The 27,770-nt window shown below is 45.7% G+C and overlaps 1 protein-coding gene across 3 annotated transcripts in view; it reads right to left on the reverse strand.

The window, feature by feature from the left end:
* Positions 1–24,881, reverse strand: part of mylka (myosin, light chain kinase a) — a 56,483-nt gene extending 31,602 nt beyond the window's left edge. Inside the window, exons 1-12 of one of the 3 annotated variants that reach the window (XM_041951445.1) lie at positions 24,743–24,881; positions 18,114–18,264; positions 15,685–15,892; positions 13,273–13,318; positions 12,361–12,526; positions 11,787–11,952; positions 11,670–11,691; positions 11,044–11,251; positions 10,296–10,372; positions 9,134–9,234; positions 8,000–8,209; positions 3,503–3,637 (exon numbers count right to left, since the gene is read on the reverse strand). In XM_041951445.1, the coding sequence (XP_041807379.1) occupies positions 3,503–3,637; positions 8,000–8,209; positions 9,134–9,234; positions 10,296–10,372; positions 11,044–11,251; positions 11,670–11,691; positions 11,787–11,952; positions 12,361–12,526; positions 13,273–13,318; positions 15,685–15,892; positions 18,114–18,260 (1,486 nt within the window). In that variant the 5' untranslated portion in view covers positions 18,261–18,264; positions 24,743–24,881. The remainder of the gene's footprint in view (positions 1–3,502; positions 3,638–7,999; positions 8,210–9,133; positions 9,235–10,295; positions 10,373–11,043; positions 11,252–11,669; positions 11,692–11,786; positions 11,953–12,360; positions 12,527–13,272; positions 13,319–15,684; positions 15,893–18,113; positions 18,265–24,742) is intronic. The other 2 variants (XM_041951446.1, XM_041951447.1) reach the window with 2 other exon arrangements.
* Positions 24,882–27,770: the final 2,889 nt, after the last annotated feature.

A 27,770-nucleotide genomic window follows, 5' to 3' on the forward strand; every position in this document is an offset into this window, starting at 1 on the left:
ACATCAACGTTAGCCTCTCCAACAGGTTAACATCAACGTTAGCCTCTCCAACAGGCTAACATCAATGTTAGGTTCTCCAACAGGCTAACATCAACGTTAGTTCTCCAACAGGCTAACATCAACGTTAGCTTCTCCAACAGGCTAACATCAACGTTAGTTCTCCAACAGGCAAACATCAACATCAGCTACTCCAACAGGCTAACATCAATGTTAGCTTCTCCAACAGGCTAACATCAACATTAGTTCTCCAACAGGTTAACATCAACGTCAGCTTCTCCAACAGGCTAACATCAATGTTAGCTTCTCCAACAGGCTAACATCAACGTTAGCTTCTCCAACAGGCTAACATCAATGTTAGCTTCTCCAACAGGCTAACATCAACATTAGTTCTCCAACAGGCTAACATCAATGTTAGCTTCTCCAACAGGCTAACATCAACGTTAGCTTCTCCAACAGGCTAACATCAATGTTAGCTTCTCCAACAGGCTAACATCAACATTAGTTCTCCAACAGGCTAACATCAACGTTAGTTCTCCAACAGGTTAACATCAACGTCAGCTTCTCCAACAGGCTAACATCAATGTTAGCTTCTCCAACAGGCTAACATCAACGTTAGTTCTCCAACAGGCTTATATCAACGTTAGCTTCTCCAACAGGCTAACATCAACGTTAGCCTCTCCAATAGGCTAATATCAACGTTGGCTTCTTCAACTGGCTAACATCAATGTTAGCTTCTCCAACAGGTTAACATCAGTGTTAGCTTTTGTAAAAGGCTAACATTGGTGTTTGCTTCTCCTAAAGGCTAACATCACCTGCACGGTTACGTTGACCAGGCTCTCTTTCACAGCTAACACACAACAGAGGCTGACAGCGTGGAGACATGATCTGTCGTTTTATTCTGACGAGATCTCTGCAGCTGACTCTCATTCTGCTGTTCCTTTATTCTGCCTTTGCTCTGTCAGAGCTGGTGTGTACTCTGGCATGTCTGATATGTACACAGAACAAAGGCTGTTTACCACACACACACACACACACCCACACAAACACACACACTTTTATGCAGTAGACATACTGTATATTCATACTCATACATGCAAACATAAATGCACACACAACACACACATGCACACACATAACACACACGCAGATGTTAGAGGAGAGAAAAGGAAATCCAAACTCCATATATGGAAAAGGACGAGTGAGGATCAGACTGATGATCACTGGCTGTCTCTCTCTGTGACACACACAGGCACACAGGCACACGCGCACACACACACGCGCACACACGCGCACACACAAACAGGCTCACGCACACACACATACACACACACAGGCACACACGCACGCACACATGCACACACACACACAGGCTCAGGCACACACACACACACAAGCACACACTCACGTGCACACACACACACACACAGGCCCACACACACAGACACAGGCCCATGCACACACACACACAGCCCCCCCCCCCCCCCCCCCCCCCCCCCCACACACACACACACACACAGACACTTCAATCCTCTGCTTTGGCTTTTCTCATCTGTATGGCCAAAAGTATGTGGACACCCGTCCAGAGTTCTTTGGTCAGGATGTGTTTTGGATTTTTGGTCTGTGGATCCATTGACGAGATCATAAAGCAGCTTTGTACGCACCGACGGCTGCTGAACCCTTTGCAGCAGAAAGCAAAGATCAGGAGTGGAGTGTCACTTTAACAGTTTACTCCTGCGCCACACAGACGCCTTCCTCCGCCTGCAAACGGCCAATCACAGGTGAGCTGCATGACATAATGAAGCAACAACGTAGCCAATAGGAGACTCATATTCTAAACATTCATTCAAAGAAGGAGCAGCAACAAAACAAATGTCAGTGAGCTGAGTCCTCCTATTGGCTGTGAGCTCTGATCGTGATGAATATCCAGAAACCAGGAAGTTCCTGAACGTCCTGTCAGTCAGCATCTGTACCATCTGAGTGACAACATGGACACATGAGAGCAGCAGGTCTGAAGACACCCGTCTCTTTATTCTGGAACCTTATTATTGTCTGTGGTGAAACATAAAGACATTTCACACATTAATACACAGAAGACAGAGCAGCGTCACCTGATGTACATACTTCTGTGTATGTACTGTATGTATATGTATACACAGTATATATGTCTGTGTGTATATCTTTACTTTTCCTTTCATTTCTTCTTTACAGCTACTTTTGTAAACCTTGCTCTTTTATCTTTTATTGTTTTATTTTATTCTAATTGAAATATTTGGAGATTTGTTATTCTGTGTGTGTGTTTGTGTGTGTGTGTGTGTGTGTGTGTGTGTGTGTGTGATGGAAGCTGCATACAAGCAGTCATGTGATCCTGACTGATTATTTAAATGAATGGATAATTAATGACCATCACTTTAACAGCAGAGACACATTAATGGCTCTGATGTAAACAGACAGAAGTCTTCTCAGAAGACTTTACTGTCCCCACAAGGACATCTGAGTCTGCGGGTCGAGTGGGTCGGTCTGTGGGAATCTCCTGATATTTCACTGTGTGTGTGTGTGTGTGTGTGTGTGTGTGTGTTCAGTCAGGGGATTTCCTGCTGCAGGAGGATTTTGATTTTCCTTGTAAAGCTGCGATGGCTGTTTCTGTTTTCCATCATCAACACACAGACGAATGATTGGCTGACTGATGCTGACCGCAGGCCAATCAGATTTCTTTCTCACATCAGATCTTTGCTAACAGGAGCTGCTAACAGGAGATGCTAACAGAAGCTGCTTACAGGAGATACCAACAGGTGATGCTAACAGAGGCTGCTTACAGGAGCTGCTTACAGGAGATGCTAACAGGAGCTGCTAACAGGAGATACTAACAGGTGATGCTAACAGAGGCTGCTTACAGGAGCTGCTTACAGGAGATGCTAACAGGAGATGCTAACAGGAGATGCTAACAGAAGCTGCTTACAGGAGCTGCTAACAGGAGATGCTAACAGAAGCTGCTTACAGGAGCTGCTAACAGAAGCTGCTTACAGGAGCTGCTAACAGAAGATGCTAACAGGAGATGCTAACAGAAGATGCTTACAGAAGCTGCTTACAGGAGATTCTAACAGAAGCTGCTTACAGGAGCTGCTAACAGGAGATGCTAACAGAAGCTGCTTACAGGAGCTGCTAACAGAAGATGCTAACAGGTAATTCAGCAGACTGTTAGTGGAGACATCTTGACGTGAACAACGTGAACAAATAAAAACTAAATAAAAAACAGCACCAGTGGCTTACTTCCCCCAAAGCATCATGGGAAATGAAACCATAGCGCACAATCTTCAACCAAAAAGACTCAACACAAAACCTTGGTCCTCGGTTTGTCCATTTTCAGCATGCTGCTCAGACTGAAGGCAACCCATCCCGAAGCGCCTAACCTTTAACCTGACTCTCATGAACCCTGACCCTGACCCTGACCGTAACCCTCACTAACCCACATTTTCTGTACTGAGTTCACTGAATGACCTCTGACCTTTGTCCCGGACCCTGGCGCTGCTCTCCGCTCCATCACGGCCGTGCACGCCTTCATCACGGCGTGACACATTCTGGACGGTCTGTGAGACCACGCCCCCGGTATATGACCGAGCTCCGGCTGGACCGAGGCTTTCTGATGGAGGAAGGTGAGACATCATCATCTTCTTCTATTGTTGTTCGAGCAACAGCAGCAAACAAAACTGCATCATCTGCAAACATGTTGACATGACAAGCTAAACACACATCATTAATATAGAAACTAAACAATAAAGGGCCCAATATAGAGCCCTGGGAGACCCCGTGCTCTACTTCAGAGGTGAGAAATATGATGCCAGAATATCAGAATTAAATCTCTCGAAGACATATACAACCTTTGCATTAGACGGCAAGAAAAGTAACAACTGTCAAGGAAGGACTGAACAATAACTGCATGTCAGATAATTTGATTCACCTGTGTGACTCACAGTCAACCCTGTCCAATCACATTTACTGCTTATTGTTGCACTGTGCATGAATTGTGCAATCCTCCACATGCAGCGATTATAAAAGTAAAATTCCTCAACATGACAGATCTGAAGCCTCTTCCTCCAGGAACACCAGTTCAGCACCAGGTCTCTGTGGTTCAGCACCAGGTCTCTGTGGTTCAGCACCAGGACTCTGTGGTTCAGTTTAAGTATCAAACTAACTAGGTTCATAAAAGGCCTGTAATGTGTGTGAAGTGTTTCCTGAGTGAATAAATGATAACACTGAACTTAATCTTCAGTGAAGAGCTGAAAACATGAGATGTGTGTGGAGCGATGAGGAGGAGGCTGTAACCTTCCTCACATGCTTTCCATCCTGTTTTCTCTTTGAGTTTCCAGCGTTTCCTCTCACCTTCCCTTCATGTTTTCACTTGTGGAACTGACAGCAGGTCCAAACGTGTGTCCTCTGAGAGGTTCTACCTGGTCTGAAGCTCAGAAACGTCTGGTGGTCTGACAGAGAACCGGGTCCCCACAATGTGATCAAAACCAGAATGAACACACTCTGTGCTTTCCCCGTCCATGCCCTTCTTGGGTCGGCTTCAGAGTGTGTGTGTGTGAGTGTGTGTGTGAGTGTTGCTTCACTGCAGCAGCATGTTTTGTCTTTATATGGTTTCCAGCTCTCATATTTGTTTAACGGTCGAACGACACCAGAGAGCCTCTCTCTCTCTCTCCCTCTCTCTCTCTCTCTCTCTCTCTCTCCCTCTCTCTCTCTCTCTCTCTCTCTCTCGCTTTCTCTGTCTCTCTCTCTCTGTCTGTGTCTCTCTCTCTCAGTGTGTGTGTGTGTCTGTGTGTGTGTGTGTGTGTGTGTGTGTGCACATCAGGGTTAGCATTGAGCAGCTAGCAGGGTGCTATCTGCTATCTGTTTCTGCATTTTTGTGTGTTTCCTATGAAAACATGCAGCGAGGGAGGGGCTTGTGGATATTGATTGGCGTTTACAGTAGCAAACAGCGCGTTGGCTCTGCAGGAACAGGAAGTTCCTCGTGAACACGGCAGACCTCTGAGCACAGAGGTCAGCTGTAGTCCAGACGGAGGCTGGACCACAGTACAGAGCTGGATTTCTCGCTGGATTCGGCCCCTGGCACCCAGAGAGCCAACAAGCTAGCGCCTGCTACCGTTAGCAGCATTTAGCAGTCACCTGGTTGGCTGAGGCAGAGCAGCCGGAGGACGTGACAAAGAAAACCAGAAAGTCTTTTCTCCATAAAATATGATCCAGTTTCAAATCAGATAACAAAGTTAGAACGCCCCCCAGAAGCACAGACAGACCACATTAAAAAGATCTTAATAAAGCAATAAAGCCTGTCAGCTGTTCTAAAATCGCTTTAAACCACAGTGAATTATTATTTTATTGTGACTACATTTACCTGGAAAGGATTCATAAAAGAAACCAAGGCAACAAAGACTTAGTGAACAGATAATCCTTGTTGTGCCAAGCCCTGCAGTTCTTCAGTGGTGTTTAATGGTTGCCAAGCAACACACAGATGTGATTACTGACATTTATTTGGATATCAACATTAACGGTGCAGTTGTGTTGGCTCCTCTGTGCTGGTACAGGTGTGTCTGACTCTGGAACGGAACCAGCCTCGACTTTTCCAGCTCTTCATTGTCTCCTCTCTTTCTGATCTTCCTCCTCTATCCTGTCCATGTCTTTCCACCACTCATCCTCACGGAGTCCATCCATTAATCCATTAGATTGTAATAAAAGTGTCTGACAGCATCGTGGAAAGGACTCAGGACGGATGCAGAGCACGCCGCCTCAGTTTTTTTAGTGTTATAAATCACTTTGAATAATTATTCCAACTCCAAAACCTTTGAACCAATCAGTCATTTACACGTCAAAACATAAGAAAATGAGGCCCCGGTTAAAAATACAGGAATGACCCTTTAAGAGTGATTGTAGAAACTCTCCTAACTTAACTTGTACAATCAATAGTTATTGATCGACTTCTTTTACACGTTTGACGCGTTCCTCGTCAAGTTCAGAATCCACCTCAAGCTTCTTCTGATCAGTTATACGCACAGTATTCAAGTCCCACCATGAATGTAGAAAGTACCGCTGATTGCATTGCTTCATCATGTGTTTCCTCCCTGCTTCTTCTACTGTGTCCTTTGATAAAGACTCTTTCATTATTGCTGTAGAACACAGTGTGTTTAACTCTGCTGCCCCCTGCTGGAGAGCTCAGTCCAACACAGTCCTCATGTCAAACATTGATCACAGGTTCCTGCTCAACCGTAAACTTTCAGCTATAACTTTAAACATGATCCGAACTCAAGTTATCAGCCTGTTTTCCTGCTGCTACTCTTTATTCTAAGTTTTATTTTAAAATGTTCTTTCATGTGTTGTTCTATGTATGTTCCTTCCTTCTTCTAACCCGCTCATCCCAAACCAAAGCATTTAAAATCATTAAAATGAAATGTTTCAGTTCTAAAGAGGAAAAGAAGAACAATCCTCCACCAAAGTACATTCAAGTATGTTCATTATTTCAGTTTCTCACCATCCTCACACGTCTTCAACTTTCCATTAATGTGTTCAGATCAGTGATGAAGCATCCAGAAGTGATTAAAAAGAACAAAAGATAAATACGGATGGACAGACAGGCAGGCAGACAGACAGACAGACAGACGGACAGTCAGACAGACAGGCAGACAGGCAGACAGACGGATGGACAGACAGACAGGCAGGCAGACAGGCAGACAGGCAGACAGACAGACAGACAGACAGACGGACAGTCAGACAGACAGGCAGACAGGCAGACAGACAGACAGACAGACGGACAGTCAGACAGACAGGCAGACAGGCAGACAGACAGACAGACGGATGGACAGACAGACAGGCAGGCAGACAGGCAGACAGGCAGACAGACAGACAGACAGACAGACAGGCAGACAGACAGACAGACGGATGGACAGACAGACAGGCAGGCAGACAGGCAGACAGACAGACAGACAGACAGTCAGACAGACAGACAGACAGACGGATGGACAGACAGACAGGCAGGCAGACAGACAGACAGACAGGCAGACAGGCAGACAGACAGGCAGGCAGGCAGACAGACAGGCAGGCAGACAGACAGACAGACGGATGGACAGACAGTCAGACAGACAGACTGACAGACAGACAAGCAGACAGACAGGCAGACAGGCAGACAGACAAGCAGACAGACAGGCAGACAGGCAGGCAGACAGGCAGACAGATGAGCAGACAGATGAACAGACAGGCAGACAGACAGACAGACAGTCAGACAGACAGGCAGACAGGCAGACAGATGAACAGACAGACAGACAGACAGACAGACAGACAGACAGGCAGACAGACAGGCAGACAGATGAACAGACAGGCAGACAGATGAACAGACAGACAGACAGACAGACAGACAGACAGACAGGCAGACAGACAGACAGACAGTCAGACAGACAGACTGACAGGCAGACGGACAGACAGTCAGACAGACAGGCAGACAGGCAGACAGACAAGCAGACAGACAGGCAGACAGATGAACAGACAGACAGACAGACAGTCAAACAGACAGGCAGACGGGCAGACAGGCAGACAGACAGACAGACAGGCAGACAGGCAGACAGATGAACAGACAGTCAGACAGACAGACAGACAGACAGACAGTCAGACAGACAGACAGACAGGCAGACAGACAAGCAGACAGACAGGCAGACAGATGAACAGACAGGCAGACAGATGAACAGACAGACAGACAGTCAGACAGACAGGCAGACGGGCAGACAGGCAGACAGACAGACAGACAGGCAGACAGGCAGACAGATGAACAGACAGGCAGACAGACAGGCAGACAGATGAACAGACAGGCAGACAGACAGACAGACAGACAGTCAGACAGACAGACAGACAGGCAGACAGGCAGACAGATGAACAGACAGGCAGACAGACAGACAGACAGACAGTCAGACAGACAGACAGACAGACAGACAGTCAGACAGACAGGCAGACAGACAGGTCTTACTGTGTACACTGAGCGTCCAGGTTGCAGAGTTAACAGCCAGTCCATCAGCAGTGATCAGCTGACACCTGTAGGATCCCTGGTCTACCTGTCTCACTCTCTCCATGCTGAGTGTCAGACGGGTACTGTCCTGTCTCTGCTGCAGACCCGGCCCCGTCCTCACCGGCCCCCCGTCCTTCAGCCATGTAACCATGGCAATGGCAGCAGATGAGACTGAGAGCGGGTGAGACCAGAACACTTTATTTTAGTCACAGAGACGACGCCTAGAGGCTGAACGTGGTCATTACACATTACAAGAGAAAACTTGAACATTGAGATCAACTCAGTGCTGCCACCACAGTCCAGATTCACCGCCGGTAAACCCACAGAGGTCAGCTCTGCCTCAGCTGTGTCCTGTTGGTCCATTACAAACCATCACAAAGACCAGCCACTCAGAATATTCAACATAATCATTAAAATACCTCCCGTTAAACTCACCCTCAGATGAACAGCACCACCCCTCCGACCTGACTGTCCTTCATGTCCGTCTCACATGTACAGAGGTCAGGTGGCCTGCGTTCAGTCTGTCTCTCACTATCAAATATCTGGATGGAGAACTTATTTCGACACTTGATCAAATGTTTCCAAAAAGCAGTGACATCAGCACGTGTCACAGGCAGAGCTGAACCAATCAAACACAGAGAGGGACAAGTCTCCAGCTGCTGTCAATCAAACACAGAGATGGACACGCCCCTCCAACTGCTGTCAATCAAACACAGAGAGGGACACATCTCCAGCTGCTGTCAATCAAACAGGGTGAGGGACACGCCCCTCCAACTGCTGTCAATCAAACACAGAGAGGGACACGCCCCTCCAACCGCTGTCAATCAAACAAGGGGAGGGACGAGTTTGCAAACAACATTCATGTTAATTTACCAGAGTTTTTCACTCTGTTGTGAACTTAATACCTTTACTTAAAAACCCTGATATCAAGAAACATGTAATTAATGTGATTTTATTCTACTTTAAACATGAGTGTTCTGTGTGGAGGTTTTACATGTTTAACAACAAAACATTAAGACCAGAGCACAACTTCAGACTGCATCTCTACACGCTACCTTAGAATTAACAGAAGTTAGAATCAAATGTTATAATTACCTTGGCAGGTGAATGTAACCTCTGCTCCCTCTGTGGCCTCCTGGTCCAAAGGAACGGCCTCAAACCGCAGGTTGAACCCCGACAGCGACCGTCTCACAGCCCTGAAACCCACAGCTAACACTGAACATTACTGACACAAACAGCTAACACTGAACATTACTGACACAAACAGCTAACACTGAACATCACTGACACACACCGCTAACACTGAACATTACTGACACAAACAGCTAACACTGAACATTACTGACACAAACAGCTAACACTGAACATCACTGACACACACCGCTAACACTGAACATCACTGACACAAACAGCTAACACTGAACATTACTGACACAAACAGCTAACACTGAACATCACTGACACACACCGCTAACACTGAACATTACTGACACACACCGCTAACACTGAACATCACTGACACAAACAGCTAACACTGAACATTACTGACACAAACAGCTAACACTGAACATTACTGACACAAACAGCTAACACTGAACATCACTGACACACACCGCTAACACTGAACATTACTGACACACACCGCTAACACTGAACATCACTGACACAAACAGCTAACACTGTGCACAAACAGCTAACACTGAACATCACTGACACACACCGCTAACACTGAACATCACTGACACACACCGCTAACACTGAACATTACTGACACACACCGCTAACACTGAACATCACTGACACAAACAGCTAACACTGAACATCACTGACACAAACAGCTAACACTGAACATCACTGACACACAGCTAACACTGAACATCACTGACACAAACAGCTAACACTGAACATCACTGACACACAGCTAACACTGAACATCACTGACACAAACAGCTAACACTGAACATCACTGACACACAGCTAACACTGAACATCACTGACACACACAGCTAACACTGAACATCACTGACACAAACAGCTAACACTGAACATTACTGACACAAACAGCTAACACTGAACATCACTGACACACAGCTAACACTGAACATCACTGACACAAACAGCTAACACTGAACATCACTGACACAAACAGCTAACACTGAATATCACTGACACACAGCTAACACTGAACATCACTGACACACACCGCTAACACTGAACATCACTGACATCGTTTGAAGCGGGTTGGACAAACACGTACCTGCTGCTGTCTGAGCTGCTGGTTGGCTGCTGGACTGAACTGGTGCGCACTGGAACAGGACTGAAGGCTGACTGGACCTGCAGACAGACAGACAGACAGCACTATGAGCCTCGGCCGCCGTCGCCATGGAAAAGACACTATCGAGGAGTGGTGAATTCAAAACTCTTCGTTGTCACAGTGAAGAACAAATTTGTTGCCTTAGTCGCAGAATTCAGCCAACTGAGTCATTTGTTTTCAGCTGCAGATGTTTTTATGGTTTCTCAACACTGAAATCTTTATCTCCCACCTGCTGGTCGTGAGCCCGGCTTCAACACCTGTGTGATGGTACAGACTCAGGACAGGGAGAGGGGTGCCTTGTTCCCTGACTAATGCTGATTGTTAATTGATTGTTTCTTGTCAAAATGCACCATGGGAGTTTCATGTCCGTCCAGGCTGTAGAGGAGCTCCAGCTGTGATTTAATGAATGAATGACTCTGCTGGATTACTGCTGATCTAGCTGAGGTGTATCTGAGTCTTGTCACTCTTGTGGACATCAGCTGTGTGTTCACCTGATGGCTGTGTTGGACAGTCTGTGAGGACAGACGTTGATCCAGTTTCTTTGACTCTTTATTAAAATCATCAGTCTAATTCTTGTTCATGGAATCTCAGTGTTTTCGCACTCATTGAATTTATTGTCTGATTCTGTTCTCTGTTCTTTCAGTCAAATAATAAAAACACAATAATACTAATATAATGAAGTTACTGTGACCTGAGCAGCTGCAGTTCTCCTCTCAGCCATCGGAGGGAGCTGTACAGGAGGTCTGCCTCTCCACAAAGCTGCCTGCTCAGGCTTAAACAGGAGGCTCTGCTGCCGCTGCTCTCTGGGTCTGGGCTGCTCTGCCTGGGCGCTGGGAGCACTGGGAGCACTGGGAGCGGCTCTGTCCACAGTCAGGTGACTGGTTCGTGTGTCCTCGGTCCTGCAGGGGGAGGAGTCAGTCTCAACGTGTCAATCTTTCTGTCATTAGTGTTTGAAGTTACATGTCTGTGAAAGTAATGTGATTACTTCAGTGTTTGTGAGAGTGACAGTGTACTGGAGTATTTTTTGGATCATGTGTGTTTTCTGTTCTGAGACAGTAATCGAACCCTCAGACAGACTTCCTGTGATTTATCTTTCATCCCTGATTGATCCACCTGCTGAGTGTTAAAGCAGCTGAAAGAGGAGTGAAGCAAACGCTGAGGTGAGTCAGGTAAACAGAAAGCTCCATATTTCAGGTTTGTCAGAGTGTTTGGTGTTAAAGACGATCAGTTCGGCTGTTTCCTGTGAGTCAGACGTCTGTATCTATGGAGTAAAGGAGTCTGATGCTGTTGGAGAAGCTGTGACGCAGGTGAACACACCTGGAGGAGTCCTCAGGAACACCTGAGGGGACAAACAGGACAGAAATATTCACTCGGCTCCACTTTGAGCTGTCAAATGTTAAATATTCTGTATTTGAACCCGATTGGTCGTCTCACCCTGGACGTTGAGGACGGCGGTGGCCGTTGCTGTTCCGCCGCTGTTGGTGAGCAAACACGTGTAACTTCCTGCATCCTCCACACACACTTCCTGTATCTCCAGGAAGTGCAGACCAGAGCGCTCGTAAATACTGACCCGCCCACAAGACTGGAGCTCCGCCTCCTCCTGAGGGAGACAGACAGACAGAGAGACAGAGAGAAAGACAAAGACAGACAGAGAGAGAGACAGAGGACAGAGAGACAGAGACAGAGAGAGAGAGAGAGATAGAGAGAGACAGACAGAGGGACAGAGAGAGACAGAGACAGAGAGAGAGACAGTCAGAGAGACAGCGAGACAGAGACAGAGAGAGGGACAGAGAGAGACAAACAGAGACAGAGGGACAGAGATGTCATCGCCCAGAAGGATTCCCAGATATTTCAGCCTTTCTTCCAGGCCAAACCTCAAAATTCTGTCTTTTTTGTCCCCGGCTGATGCAGAGACCCTCGTTCACACCTGTCTTTCATTACTGTCCTGCTGTCAGACCTGCCGTGACTAAATGTCTTCAGAAAGGTCAAAAAGTTAAGTTCCTCCAACCTTGTACCATGTGACCCCGGGCTGTGGCCGCCCCGTGGCTTTGGCAGAGAACTTCCCGGTCTGTCCCGGCTTGACGAACACTCGACCCGGTTTGGTGACGAACTTCGGCGGACTCTCGCCCCAAATGCTGGCCCTGTTGTCCGTTGCTGGGAGCGCAGCGCGACACCTGGAATGATGGGAAATGGAGTTCTGTGAGCATGAATCATCATTTACTGCTTTGCACCAGTTTTTAATAGATTACTCTTATTTTGAAAAGTGAATCCAGATGATTCCTGCATGCACAGAGACCAGGACCAGGACTCACAGACTTTGAATTCAGTAAAACAGTAATACCACAGAGTAGAAATACTGTATTGTATTGCATACTGTAAGTAAAAGTACAAAAGTATTAGCATCAGTACCATTCCAGAATAATATTTTACATTATTGGAGTGAAGTAATTGATGCATCATCACTTTAAAGGCTCGTTTTCTGGCTTCCTGGGCTGCTGGATAGTTTCTTCTATAAAAACTTATCATATTTCATGAGCTGATTATAATCTAATTGTGCAGAGTAACTAAGTAAACGCAGTAGAGTAAAAGTAGCAGAAATGGAAGTATGTGAAAACTGTACTTCACTACAGTACTTGAGTTAATGGACTTCTTTCCATCGGTGGAAGAAAAGCTATGATTTAACTTTGAAGGCAACAAGAGAAACCTCCAGAGGAGCACACGTGAAGGATTTAAGGAGCCTGATGATCCAGTTTTAGAGAGCAGGCAGGAGGTCTGAGGCTGAACCAGAACCTCCTCCAGCACACCGAGGAGGACTTACGACTCCTCATTCATCACCACGACTCCCAAACTGGTCCAGAGAAACAGTGACGGAGCTGACGGAGGCTGGAGAGAGAGGACAGGACAAAGAGGTGGAGCTCACCCTGCCTTCATGGAGGACGGGAGGACGTACTTCTTCCCAGAATTCTCTGCAGGCGGAAAAACATGAAAACCAGCAGCAGCTTCAATTCAAAGCAGAGAAGACATTAAATGACAGACAGCGAAACATCAGAGGTCAGAGGTCACAAACAGAATCAAATGAGCTCCACGAAGATCAAAATGAGCTGCTGAGCAGGAAGACTCCAACAACCAATCAGCTGTTTGAAGCTAATGAAGGTCAACGGACAAACGATCTGTGACGCTGAACACACACACTCACAGACAGACACACACACACAGACAGACAAACACACACACAGACACACACACACAGACAGACACACACACACAGACACACACACACAGACAGACACACACACACACACAAACACACACAGACACACACACACAGACAGACACACACACACAGACAGACACACACTCACAGACAGACACACACACACAGACAGACAAACACACACACAGACACACACACACAGACAGACACACACACACACACAAACACACACAGACACACACACACAGACACACGCACACACTCACACACACAGACACACACACACACACAAACACACACAGACACACGCACACTCACACACACAGACACACACACACACGCAGACAGACACACACACACAAACAGACACACACACACACACACAAACACACACACACTCACACACACACAGACAGACACACAGACACACACACACACACAAACAGATACAGACACACACACACTCACACACACACAGACAGACACACACTCACACACACACATTCAGACAGACAGACCGACACGCACACACACACACACACAGACACTCACACACTCACACACACACTCAGGAGGTTTTCTGTCCTGTCAGCGTTCATGCTGGACTCCTGTCAGAGTCACAGCTGTTAGTATCACCTGACTGATGCTGAGCTCATCAGTTCTTCAGAAACAATCTGTTTGTTTGCTCTGAATTAAATATTAATTCGTGGAGATTTTATCAAACATTGTCACTACAAACAAATCCATGACATCTTGAGAAGTCAATCAATATTTCTTCTCTCTCCTGATGAACTAGATGCTCTTCATGCTTCTGTTCGCTTCATTGTAAACTCGGCGCTCGTGTCTGAGACAGCCGTGTTAGCAGCAGCTAGCAGTTGTGGTGTTAGCATCGGTGGCTGGTGAACGAGCTGTCGTGTTAGCATTAGCAGATAAATCGGCAGTTATTCTTGTAGTCGTGTGATGTTGTGGCACCACATTATGAACAGGACATACCGTAAGAATCTGTACGGATCAAAGCACAGACTTTTATTCTGAAGGATACGGGTCGGCAGTATTCGTTTCCTGTGTTCTGTAGGTGGCGCTGATATGTTGCCAGTATGTTCTGTGTCATTAGTATGTTTGCTTCCATATTAAGGTCTCATAATAAGGTTATATACCTTATCTTAAAGGGAAATGTGAGAGATTACTGCTGGAAGTATCGAGGGCATTTTATTTTACAAACTCACTTTACTTCCTGTGTTTGTTTCAGGACGTTCTGTCATCATTCAGCTGCCACACAGCTTTACGTTCATTACCCAGACACATCTTCTTCATATATGTTACCCATTTATAAAGATTTGTGTCATCCTCATTGTTCACGCTGTAAGTTTACTGCGTTGCTTTATTTTGTAAATACAGCATGTACTTCCTGTGTGTCCGTCCTGAGAAGCGAAGCTCTCTGCTTGTAAATGTGAAGTTACTTAAAAACAGATGTAAGTGTACAGTCTGTTGTGTTTTAAAGCAGCAGCTCTGGTTCCGTCCTGCGTTGCAGTTGTTTGTTGTGTAGCTGCAGTGTAGCTCGTCATGCTAAAGTGTAGCGTCTGTGTTTAGCCTTCAGTGATTTTCCTCACGATGCTCCACTGACAAACCCTGCCAGCGGCCTGTTTCTCCACAGCTGCAGGTCTGTCTTTTTTCCTGATGGAAAAATGCCGTATGTGGGATTCGTGTGTTTTTTTTGTTTTATTTATTCTCTTTGTAATGATTCCTGTTGGTTTTGGGACTTTCTCCAGTTCTGCCTCACAGCTGCAGACACTGACAGCACATTGATCTGTGATCGTTTCGCCATACTTGCTGTTAACGTTGCTGCTCGGTGGTAATAAATCACTCAGAGAGACTTTCCCAGGATTAGATCCACGACATTAGCATTAGCATTAGATTCACACTGATACTAACACATCAACACCTGGAATTCTACTATTGTATGACTTTTACCCTGCTGAATGTTGTTGTTAGCGTTAGGCTAACAGGCTATCCCACAGTATGCTAGCTTTAGCAGCATTACATAGTATTAGCATCAGTTGCAGCATTAACAGAAGTAACATGTGTTAGTGGTCCAAATCAAAATGCAGGTATTCAAACCTTCCAGAAGAATCTCTACGGTAACCTGCCGGCTCCCAGACGGATTGGTGGCCTGACAGGTGTACAGGCCCAAGTCCTCCTCTCTGACTCCACCCACCACCAGGCTGAAGGTGCCCCGCCCACCTTGCTTCACGACGCTGCGCTCTCCACCAATCACAGGCCTCCCCTCCCTGTACCATGTGACCCGAGGCTCAGGATGACCACGCACCTGAAAAACGGACATCACAGGTGTTTTATTAGTGTAAACTGACGGAAACAGGAACAATCCTGAAGGCTGTTCAACACCTGATCAAACCGATCAGGAACCAAGTCCCCTACAGGCTGCAGGGTGCATTACAGCCACAATATGAGGGAACAACATCCTGAGAGAGGGGGTCCTTTGAGAAAAAGGAAGGAGAAGATGGCCGAAATGGTGGCCATCAATAATAATTAATGCTACTAGTATGGAGGCCAACCACCGTAAAACTAAAGAAAAGAAGAAGAAGAAGAAGAAGAAGAAGAAGATCTATTCTTAGAGTCAACAGACGTGGAGCTAAACCTGAGGGTGGCATCAGAGGACAAATCACTAAAAATCTGCAAGGTTGATCCTCAGAGATCCTCCTCTGAAATATTCTGATTTCAGTCCAACTCATGTTCAGATCCCCCCGTCGAGTTAGACACAACAAGACGAAGCAAGAGAGGCATCAGTGTAAGAGTGTGTGTGAGTGTGTGTGTGTGTGTGTGTGTGTGTGTGTGTGTGTGTGTGAGTGTGTGTGTGTGTGTGTGTGTGTGCGTGCAACACGTGGTGTGCAGATGTGTGTGATGACTTCGTAGTCAGCTCCCATGAGGAGCTCCATCAGTCTCCATGTTTTGCCTCTTGTCACTGAGCCGTGGACTGATGCTCTGACGGTGCGTTCATGCGCTGTGGGATTATAGAAACACAACATTCTTCTCACCAACAGAGACGTGTTTCCACCTGACAAGATGAACAGGAGTTTTTATCCTGTCCCCCGCTGGCTGAACTGAACCAGGAGTGAACATGACAGAAAGCAGAGTGAGACACCAGTCAGTGTTTGGACGACTTCTTCACAGCAGGGTGCAGCCCCTCACATCCTCTTCCCTTGTTTCCTCTTGTGTCCTCTCGTCTCCTCTCTTATCTCCTCTCTTGTTTCCTGTCTTATCTCCTCTCATGTTTCCTCCTTTGTTTCCTCTCATATCCTCGTGTTTCCTCTTATGTTTCCTCTTCCTTCCTCTCTTGTTTCCTGTCTTATGTCCTGTCATGTTTCCTCCTTTGTTTCTTCTCTTGTCTCCTCTCTTGTTTCCTCGTGTATCTCCTTCCTTGCTTCTTCCCTTATCCCTCTCTTGTTCCCTCCTTGTTTCCTCCTTGGTTTCCTCCCTTCTTTCCTCCCTTCTTTCCTCCCTTCTTTCCTCTTTTGTCTCCTCTCTTGACTTCTCACGTTTCCTCTCTTATCTACTTTCTTGTTTCCTTTTCTGTTCTCCCTTGTTTCCTCCCCTGCCCCTTTTTTATGTCCTCCCTTGTTTGTCTTATGTCCTCACATGTTTTTTCCCATGTTTCCTCTCATTTCCTCGTGTCCTCTCTCATTTCCTCCCTTGCCCCCTCCCTTGCCCCCTCCCTTGCCCCCTCTCTTGTCTCCTCCCTTGCCCCCTCTCTTGTCTCCTCCCTTGCCCCTCTCTTGTCTCCTCTTGTTTCCTCTTTTGTCTCCTCTCTTGTCCTCTCTCATTTCCTCCCTTGCCCCTCCCTTGAACCTCTCTTGTCTCCTCCCTTGCCCCCTCCCTTGCCCCCTCCCTTGCCCCTCTCTTGTCTCCTCCCTTGTCTCCTCCCTTGCCCCCTCCCTTGCCCCCTCCCTTGCCCCTCTCTTGTCTCCTCCCTTGTCTCCTTCCTTGCCCCTCCCTTGCCCCCTCCCTTGCCCCTCTCTTGCCCCCTTCCTTGCCCCTCCCTTGCCCCTCCCTTGCCCCTCTCTTGCCCCCTCCCTTGCCCCCTCCCTTGCCTCCTCCCTTGTCTCCTTCCTTGCCCCTCCCTTGCCCCCTCCCTTGCCCCTCCCTTGCTCCTCCCTTGCCCCCTCCCTTGCCCCTCCCTTGCCCCTCTCTTGCCCCCTCTTGTTTCTCCATCAGTCGTTCAGTATGAAGTGAGATGAAATGATCCAGTCTGGCTTCAGTCCCTCCCCATCTGTGTGGCCCTGATGTCTGCAGGCCTGATCTCAGTTTCCTTGCAGCTGTGTTCTGCTCACGTTCTCCCGTCTGAAATAAATCAGCAGGTTTCAGTGGAAGGAATGAATGCAATGACCTCTGCCCGACCTTTCATTCAGGCCAGATCGTCCCGATCTCAGTCCCGCTCCCCGGACGATGAACGTTTCGGACCTCGTGATCTTTCCTGTTCAAAGTTCAAACCAGCAGACAAACTGATGGTGGGGGAACAGAGTGTGTCTCACCTTCCCCTCCAGTCGGGCATCTCCACCCAGGGCCACCCGTGAGTTGCGAGGCGGGAGGATGAACGCCGGAGGTTCGTTGCCGTGGGAACCGTATCCTGTTACCTGGGAGTTGGTGGAGGAGGCTGAAGCTGAGTGGACATCACTCATCCTTCTGTCAGACACGAGAAATACACAAAAATATGAAAATAATATGAAAATAATATTAAAATAATACCATCTGAGTAACAGCATCTAAACATCCAGCTGTCATCTCACTTCAGTTAAATCCTTTCAAATGAATATTTATTGACTAGTTTTTAAAATAATATTAAACTATACAGACTGCAGCTGATTTTAATGCTGTTTTTGATATCAGGATCCCCAGCTGGGGAAATGTTGTCTTTAGTCTCAGAGTCCCCCACCCTCTGTTTCACTGAGGCTTGTACGACCGATCGGTCGAGCTCGCTGTTAATAAACAGATCAATTAACTGATCAATAGCTCTGCTCTATCGTACCGGTTTGTAACGTGTCGCTGTGTTGTTATAATGATCCATCAGAGTCTGTGCAGAGTTCGTGTGTGTGTGTGTGTGTGTGTGTGTGTACACAGGTGTGTGCGTGTATGTGTGTGTGGTGTATGTATGTGTGCCTGTATGTGCGTGTGTGTGTGTGTGTGTGTGCATGCACAGGTGTGTGCGTGCACAGGTGTGTGCGTGTATGTATGTATGTGTGTGTGTGTGCGTGTATGTGTGTGTGTGTGTGTGCGTGTGTGCGTGTGCGTGCACAGGTGTGTGCATGTATGTGTGTGTGGTGTATGTATGTGTGCCTGTATGTGTGTGTGTGTGTATGTGTGTGTATGTGTGTGTGGTGTGTGTATGTGTGCCTGTGTGTGTGTGTGTGCGTGTATGTGTGTGTGGTGTGTGTATGTGTGGTGTGTGTATGTGTGCCTGTGTGTGTGTGTGTGCGTGTATGTGTGTGGTGTGTGTATGTGTGTGTGGTGTGTGTATGTGTGTGTGTATGTGTGTGTGGTGTGTGTATGTGTGTGTGTGTGTGTGGTGTGTGTGTATGTGTGTGTGGTGTGTGTATGTGTGTGTGTGTATGTGTGTGTGGTGTGTGTATGTGTGTGTGTGTATGTGTGTGTGTGTGTGTGTGGTGAGGCATGAAGATAAAAAGTGTGTGTGTGATCAGGGTTGAACATGTGACTCGCTCCATGTTTGACCTTATAAGGAAACAGGTCAGTTCATGTTTCAGAGGTGAGGACTTCACTTCACTGATCTTTCATTTCATTCTTGACCTTCTTGACTTCTGGAGACTCTCCAGACTGATCCCAGCTCAGACTCAGCTGCTCAGCCTCAGCGCTCCATTATCTCAGCTGTTCTTCTTCAGCCTCAGTCTGAACTGTGGTGAAAGGGACAGGTGTACGCAGGTGTGCTAACGACAGGAAGTGAGTAAGACTTGTTGTCTCTGATGTCCATCGAGCACAAACGTCCATAAATCCGCTGCTGACTGCAGATTGGCTGCTAACAGGAGCTGCCAAGTTTTAGGTGCAGCAGCAGGGAGCATGCTCAGTGCGAGCGCTCCGTCAGCCGTCAGTTATTTCAGGTTGTCTGACTTCCTGTAGCGGCGGTTGGATGTTTGTTGGATGACCTGATGGTTTAATCTGAGAGAGAATGAGCCTGCTGTTAGTTTTCCTGCTGTCACAGTTGAAATATGCAGCTAATTTCCAGCTGCCTTACATGGCTTTAAAGCCTCTAATAGCTGCTAAACACGTTTGTCTTTTTCTGTTTTTAAATACCATTTTTATCTAAAAGTCGACCTTTGCTTCCTATTAAGTCCACATTAGTGGTGAAACTTCACCGCATGTGTTCTGTAATCCCATCACTGATGATTTCCAGACATTTCCATACTTTATATCCAAACAAGCGTCCCGCCACGTTCTTACAGTTCAACAGGCTACATGAGGCAGAAACTGCTGCAGGCTTCTGATAATGCTAATGCTAATGCTAATCCTGCTCCCACAAACATGCTGCTGACACGCTGCTTTTTGGCCGTTAATTAACCACAGCTGACGAAGCACGTGAAGGTGAAGATTACAGGCCCAGAGCCATGTTCACCATCTTAATTTTAAGTGCTAGCATGCTAACATTAGCTACAGTACAAAGCACAAAGCATGACTTTAAACTGCAATTACAAAATAATCTTTGTCGGGTAGCAGCCAGAAGATAATCCGACAAACTAGCTTCACATCTTTTCTTGTAGTTTTGGTTTTATACTCAGCTAAAGCAGATAAATTCACACAAAGCTAATGCTGATATTAGCTGAAGTGCATGCGGTGTTAGCCTGTTGGACAAGCTAACACTGCTGTTAGTCCAGGACTGTAAAACCACATGAAACAGATGTGAAATAAAACCTGACAAAAGAAACCTTTAACACAACAATTTGTGTGTTTGAGATGTGGTGGTGGTGGATGAAGGTGGAGACCTGAATCTGAATCTGAATCTGAACACAAGCTAATGCTAACTACTGAACTGACATTAGCCCGGTCCATATCTTCCTTTATTTATCATTCGGCAGAAACTGATAAAGATCAGGGCTGCACAGGCGGGCACCCCAAGGAGGAGGCTGGAAGGAAAACCTTTATGGAATCAGGGAATGAGGAAGACCAAGAAGAAGAAGAGAGCTGCTGAAACCCAGAAACACACGGACGGGACATTAGACCAGTGGAGACCTGGACTCTGGTCTGATGAGTCCAGATCTGAGCTGTTTGGTTCCAGCCGTCGTGTCTTTGTGAGATGCTGGTGTCTGCATGACCATCATGTGTTTTTCAACAGGACAATGACCCGGAACAGACCTCCAGCCTCAGGAAGGAGAGTGAACACATGACCTGGTCCCCACAGTCACATGACCTCCACCCAGCTGAGCTGGTGTGAGAGGAGTCGGAGCTCAGAGCGAAGGAAGGCAGCGAACAGTTCAGAGTATAAAGAACTGCTTCAAGTCCAGGTGACGACCTCACGACGCTCTCTACCTCCACCTCCTCTCCACTGTGGTGTTCAGACCCGAGTCCCTGTTAGACCACTGCCAGTGACACCGTGGACACGGCCGTGTTCCCACCATCAGGACAAGTGAACCAGGAAACAGAAGAACAACAGAGCTGATCAATAAAACCACCAGTTTCTGCTGACGGGGTTTCACACAGAGACACAGATAAGAGACGAGCTGCAAACACAGAAACCACAGACTGAGTGTGAGGACGGGAATGTTTCCAGTCAGCAGGCCAGTAGTTAGACAGAGGCTGAACACACACACACACACACACACACACACAGTAACACACACACACACACACACACACACAGTAACACACACACACACACAGTAACACACACACACAGTAACACACACACACACACAGTAACACACACATATACAATCAGTAGTAACTCTATTTATTATCATTATTTAATCTGAAGGCAGCTTGTTTTTTTCCTCAGTTATTGGGGCAACACACACTTTTTATATATTTATTTCAACATATTTTTTATCTTTATTTTATATAGTAAACATTTATTCTTGCTTGTATAATATGTACATATATATATAGTCTACGTTTTTATTATGTATTTTGTTTTGTTGAATTTCTCTCTCTGCTGCTGTTTTTCTTATCTTATCTTATCTTATCTTATCTTATATCTAACACACACACACACACAATAATACATGGACACACATGTACAATAACACACTGACACACATAAAAACACACATAGACAACTACACACACAGAATAACACACTGACACACACACACACACACACACACACAAACACAGTGACACACACACACACAGTAATACATAAACACACACACACACACAAACACACACATACACACAGTAACACACACACACAGCAGCTTCATCATTGAGCCAAAACTCAGCATGAGAGAGAAAGAGAGAGAAAGGTCAGTGAAGCTCTCTCGCCCATCTGTGCTTGTCATTAACAGATGATCAGGAGGAAAAACTTCAGGTTTCTCTGGAAGTTTCTTACGTTTTGGCCTCCAAGTAACAGCTAACAGAGGCTAATGCTAACAGGTCCCAGGTCATGATATCATGCTAACAAACTAAGGCTAATGCTAACAGGTTCCAGGTCATGATATCATACTAACACACTGAGGCTAATGCTAACAGGTTCCAGGTCATGATATCATGCTAACAGACTGAGGCTAACGTTAACAGGTTCCAGGTCATGATATCATGCTAACAGACTGAGGCTAACATTAACAGGTCCCAGGTCATGATATCATGCTAACAGACTGAGGCTAATGCTAACAGGTTCCAGGTCATGATATCATGCTAACAGACTGAGGCTAACATTAACAGGTCCCTGGTCATGATATCATGCTAACAGCCTGAGGCTAATGCTAAGAGGTCCCTGGTCATGATATCATGCTAACAGCCTGAGGCTAATGCTAAGAGGTCCCAGATCATGATATCATGCTAACAGACTGGGGCTAATGCTAACAGGTTCCAGGTCTTGATATCATGCTAACAGCCTGAGGCTAAAGCTAACAGGTCCCTGGTCATGACATTATAACTTTATCCTATATGAAAACACCAGAATCCATGTTAGTAGTGTAATATCCACTGGTGTACTTTTAATTACTTTTTATTTTTTTTACTGATGTACAAATTTGAGGTAGCTTTGAGGTACTCCACTACATCTCAGAGGGAAATATTCTACTTTTACACCACTATATGAAGAGTTAATAAATTAAACTCCAACAGTTTATACAAGTACGTCTGAAAAAAATCAGCCCATTAATCAATCAGTGGACTGACAGATAATCAATGATCGTCTATTGATGAAGTTTCAGTGATTGTTGATGTTTGATTTGCTGCTTTTCCTCTGAATGATCTGAATGATCTGAATGTGTTTGTAATAATGTGGAGCTTTGGACTAAACAAACACTGTGAAGGCGTCACTTTGGCCTCGTCGTCACCACATTTCTCACTATTTTCACAATGTTTCCAAACCGATCGATCGATCGATTAATGGAGAAAATGATCAGCTGATTGATCCAGAATGAAAAGAATCATTAGTTCAAATGAAGCTCAACCAGCTCCAACAGTAAAATCCTGCTTTGACATGAACGACTGAGTCACAGTAATCTGATGAGAACAGATAGAACAGGAGAACAGCAGAACAGCAGAACAGCAGAACAGGAGAACAGATAGAACAGTCACAGGGACGGTTTACTGCACTCAGTACTTTGTAATACTTCAATTTCATTTACTGATTATACTGACATAGTTTTACTGCAGTAACATTTCCACTGCAGGATGTAACAGAGTATTTAAACTGTGTGGTATTAGTACTTCAGTAAAGGATGTGAAACCTTCCTCCGTTCTTCTGTTGGACGTGTGGAGGAACAACGAGCTTTTATCTTCTTCTATCTGATTTCATTGACGTAGAATCGTCATGTTTGTGATCATGATCGTTAGAGCAAACAAAGATGTCCGACAGCTAAACTGAAACTCGCTCATTAAACAACGAACACAAACTGAGAACTGATGTCTGATTGAAACACGCATCCATACATCTCGTAAAGCAACTTTTCAAAATAAAACAGGAAGCAGAAGTGATAAACAGAGAAACATTAAACGGCAGCTTGAAGGAGAAGTTTTAGATTTTCAGTCCAGAAGAAACTTCAAAGGTAAAAAGTTCCCAGCATGCACCAGAGTTCACGCACAGGTTGAGCCTTTTGATCGGAGGAGATTCCTTCAAGCCAGTCGGCCGTTTCATAAACATCCTGAAACACTGAAGACTCTGTTTCCCACATTCACCCACTGGACTCACACTTCAGGCAGCTCAGATCCAGCAGCTCAGATCCAGCAGCTCAGATCCAGCAGCTCAGATCCAGCAGCTCAGATCCAGCAGGTCTGACCCTCTGCTGCGTGGCATCAGAGCAGAAACATGGAGATGAATGACGGGATGATGGAGCTGATTCCTCCACATGAACACATCGTGAAGTCTGACGCTGAGGTTTTCAGACTTCAGTGTGGATTCATTTAACATCCACGCTCTGAAGAGTCAGAAGAGTTTTATATTTTATTTTATTTAAGAAGTTGAACTGAAGCTTGTGTATCTTTTAAAATAGATGATAAATTATTGTTTAATTTGTTGTTTCTGTGGGATTTTTTATAATTCGGTTTATTAATTTTATTGAGTTTTTAAGGAGTAAAAATATGAAGTCTTTCAATTTGACAGAGGAGAGAAATTGATAAACTTTGAAACAGTTTTATAAAGGAGTTAAATGATCAATAAATAAAACGACATTTCTTTTTATTTCTCATCTCGTTTCTTTATTGTCTGTTTATTCTTCTTCGGTCTCTATGTCTGTTTCTTTTTTGATCGATAAAGTTTTATCTGCTCTTGTTCTGGATCAAACTGTTATTGATTGACGTTAACCGTATTGATTTGCAGCGCGCTGATTAGTTGATGACTGACTCCGCCTCCTGAAATTTGGCTTCGTTTCTTTTAAAAAAGTCGAGAAAAAGAAAATGGTCAAACTTTGGAAACGCGCGCGCGGAAGCAACAAACGATCAGCGGAGGAAAAAGTGATGAAGATGAATGAAAGCAGGAAGAAACACTTACAGATGTGGACGCTCCGACTCTGAACACGAAGAAAACACAGACTGAGGAGGTTCTGAGCTTCACAGCAGCTGAAGAATCAGCACATTCATCAGCGGCCTCCTCCTCCTCCTCCTCCTCCTCCCGCTGCTGCTGCTGCTGCTGGTTTTTAGTTTAACTTCTCCTCTTCCTCCTCTTCCTCAGTCTGGTTTCCTCTCCAGCCTTCAGCTCGTTCTGCTGCAAACTGCGTCTGTGCCTGAAAACAGAGGACAGGGCCGGACCCACTGACTGCAGGGCCCGCCGGCCCCCTGAGCACCCACGGCCCCCTGGCCCCCTGAGGCTGCCTGATAAGATAAGATAAGGTTAAATAAGATTAGCTAAGATAATGTGTTGGATCAGCACCAGGACAGAATCAGTGCAGACAAACATAAAGAAAGAAAAACAACTGAAAGCGACTAAAACAGCAGCTGTTCCACAGGCAGTGCTGACAGCTGGAACTCCACCTGAGAGTATGCAGGTAAGGTTTGGTCCAGGAGGCGGAGCGGGTCGTGCACATATCGGTTTGAGCCCTGGTCTCAACAGTCTACATGTCCAGGTCGTTCGCTGCGACAGTCTGAGCTGAGCACAACTACAACATGATTTTTTCTTTCATATTATCATTATTATTATCATACCAGCACAGTTTTCCTCTGATGGAACATTTGATCTTTGCTCGTTATTAAAGAAAACATCCCTCTGACTGCTTACAGCGACAAACAGAACGAAGCCTGTGTCTGCTGAAGCTAACACTGCTAACAGAAGCTGACCTAACTGCTGGCTGATGCCACAGAGGCCGTTAGTGAGCTGTTACAGTCCAGCTGTGCAGGTAAGAAGCACACCTGAGGATTAACCCACAGTGTCATCAACAAATGGAACAGTTTGTGTCAAACTCCACATGTTGCAGCTGTCATTTTAATATCGACCAACAATCAATTTTTCCCATCTTCTGCTGCTCGAACCATCATTACGGTTAATTAATTATTGTTAATATTGATTAATTTAGTGTCTAATGTCCCACAGATAATATAAACAGTTTCTGGCGCTCTCGGCAGACGTGAACTGAAACTCTGAGTTGTAAATATTTTAAACTTTAGTAACTTCTGGATGGTGAAACCTAAACCCAACCTAAACAGATGCATTAAACACACCTGAACTCCAGATCTCACGATGAACTGAATGACTGAAGTAAAGTCTTGCCTCAGGGTGACCAGCAGAGGGCGCCGTCAGCCAGAGGCTCAGCACCCGTGCTGGAGGAGGAAAGCGATGGAGGCAAACTGCTGCTTCTGGTCTGTGGACGTGGTCTTAGTGTCATGAGGACCACAGGTCTGGTCCTTCATTAACTGTCAGCGTGTTGATGAGCTGCCTCACACAGAACAAAGTGAGCTCAATGACGCTGATCTGATGGCCGATAATGATAAAAAAAAAACCTCACAGTGTTTTACAACAAATAAATGATATGAACCAAGTGCTTCACATCCAAAAGACGCAGACAAAACAGATGAATAAATAAAAAAATATAAATTATGTCAAATCAGACAGAGAGGAAAAGCCACTGAATGATAAAAGAAAAGCAAAGATAGAATCAGTAGAATTCATAACATAAGCTGGAAAACAAAACCACAGAATAACAGTAGTGAGATTAAATTAGAGGACATAGGATGTAAAAATGAAGTAAAAGGGATCATTTATACAGAAGTTTAGCAGTAAGTGTGAGGCGGAGCTCAGAGTTTCCTCTGTTTCAGGACGTCACAGGTCAGTTTTCAGCTTTCTTCTGACAACATTCAGCGAGCTGCTTCCTGATTCTGCAGCTGGTTTGTTCCAGACAACAAAACCTCCAATAAACCAGCAGCAGATCACATGTAGCCTGGTCCTGGTCCATTAAAGGCTGCGTATACGACGTTAAAATCAGTCCGCAATGTTACAGGAAGCCAGTGCAGAGCAGCTAAAACTGGACTAATGTGGTCTCTCCTGTTGGTTCTGGTTCATAGTCGAGCTGCAGAGTTTTGAATGAGCTGAACTCTGTTTTTTTTTCTAGAGGTCAGTAAATAATGTGTTATTTCAGGCCGACTCGGCTTGAAGTAAAGGTATGAATTAGCTTTTCAGCATCTTCAGTTGATGTGGGATTTAGGAAAAACACCAAGACTGTAGCCTCAGATTTAATCCAGGAAGTTAATTCCTCAGATTATTAAACAGCATTTCTCTGTTTGTTTCAGGGCGACTCGCAGGATTTCAGTTTTTTCCTCATTTAACTTGAAGAAATTATTGCTCATCCTTTGATTTATTGCCAGCAGACAGTCAGTGATGGAGTCTGTAGCTGCAGCACATCTGGTTCAGCACTGACGTACAGTCGCGTGTCATCTGCATAACTATGGAAACACACATTGTGCTCTCTGATGACGCCACCCAGTGGCAGCATGTATAGTGAGAACAGTAATGGACCAATCAGAACCCCAGAACAGATGTCATGTCTCTCAGACACAAGACTGACGTCAAACGTTCTCCCTTTGATGTTTGAAACAGTCAGAAAGACCAACCAGCTGCTAAAGACCACTGATTGAGATCCTGATCTATCGTATCAAACGCTGCGCTGAGGTCTAACAGGACAAGAACTGAGCTGAACTCTGACTCAGAGTTTAGTCTGAGGTCGCTGATTGTTTCAGTCAGAGCAGTTCCAGTGGCTGTTTTCTGAAGACTTAAACTCTCTTCTCCAGTTTCTGACTGATGAGTGGAAGGTTGGCCATCGGCCCGGAGTCACCGAGGGATTTACTGTCCAGGTCCGGTTCTTTAGTGATGAACGGCTGAAGCTTGAAGACATCTGGGAAGACGCCTGTTGACAGAGACGTATTTCTCATCTTCAGGACGTGACTTGAAACACTGTCAAACACCTGCTCTGTAAATGCTGCAGGTTCAGGGACAACAGGGACATCTGATGACTTCCTGTTACAGCTCAAACTGCTGTCCTCCAACAACAGGACACACAGACAGAGACAGACAGCGCTGTCTCTGTGTCTTT

This window comes from Chelmon rostratus, chromosome 13 (genome assembly GCF_017976325.1).
Source record: "Chelmon rostratus isolate fCheRos1 chromosome 13, fCheRos1.pri, whole genome shotgun sequence".
NCBI lineage: Eukaryota > Metazoa > Chordata > Actinopteri > Chaetodontiformes > Chaetodontidae > Chelmon > Chelmon rostratus.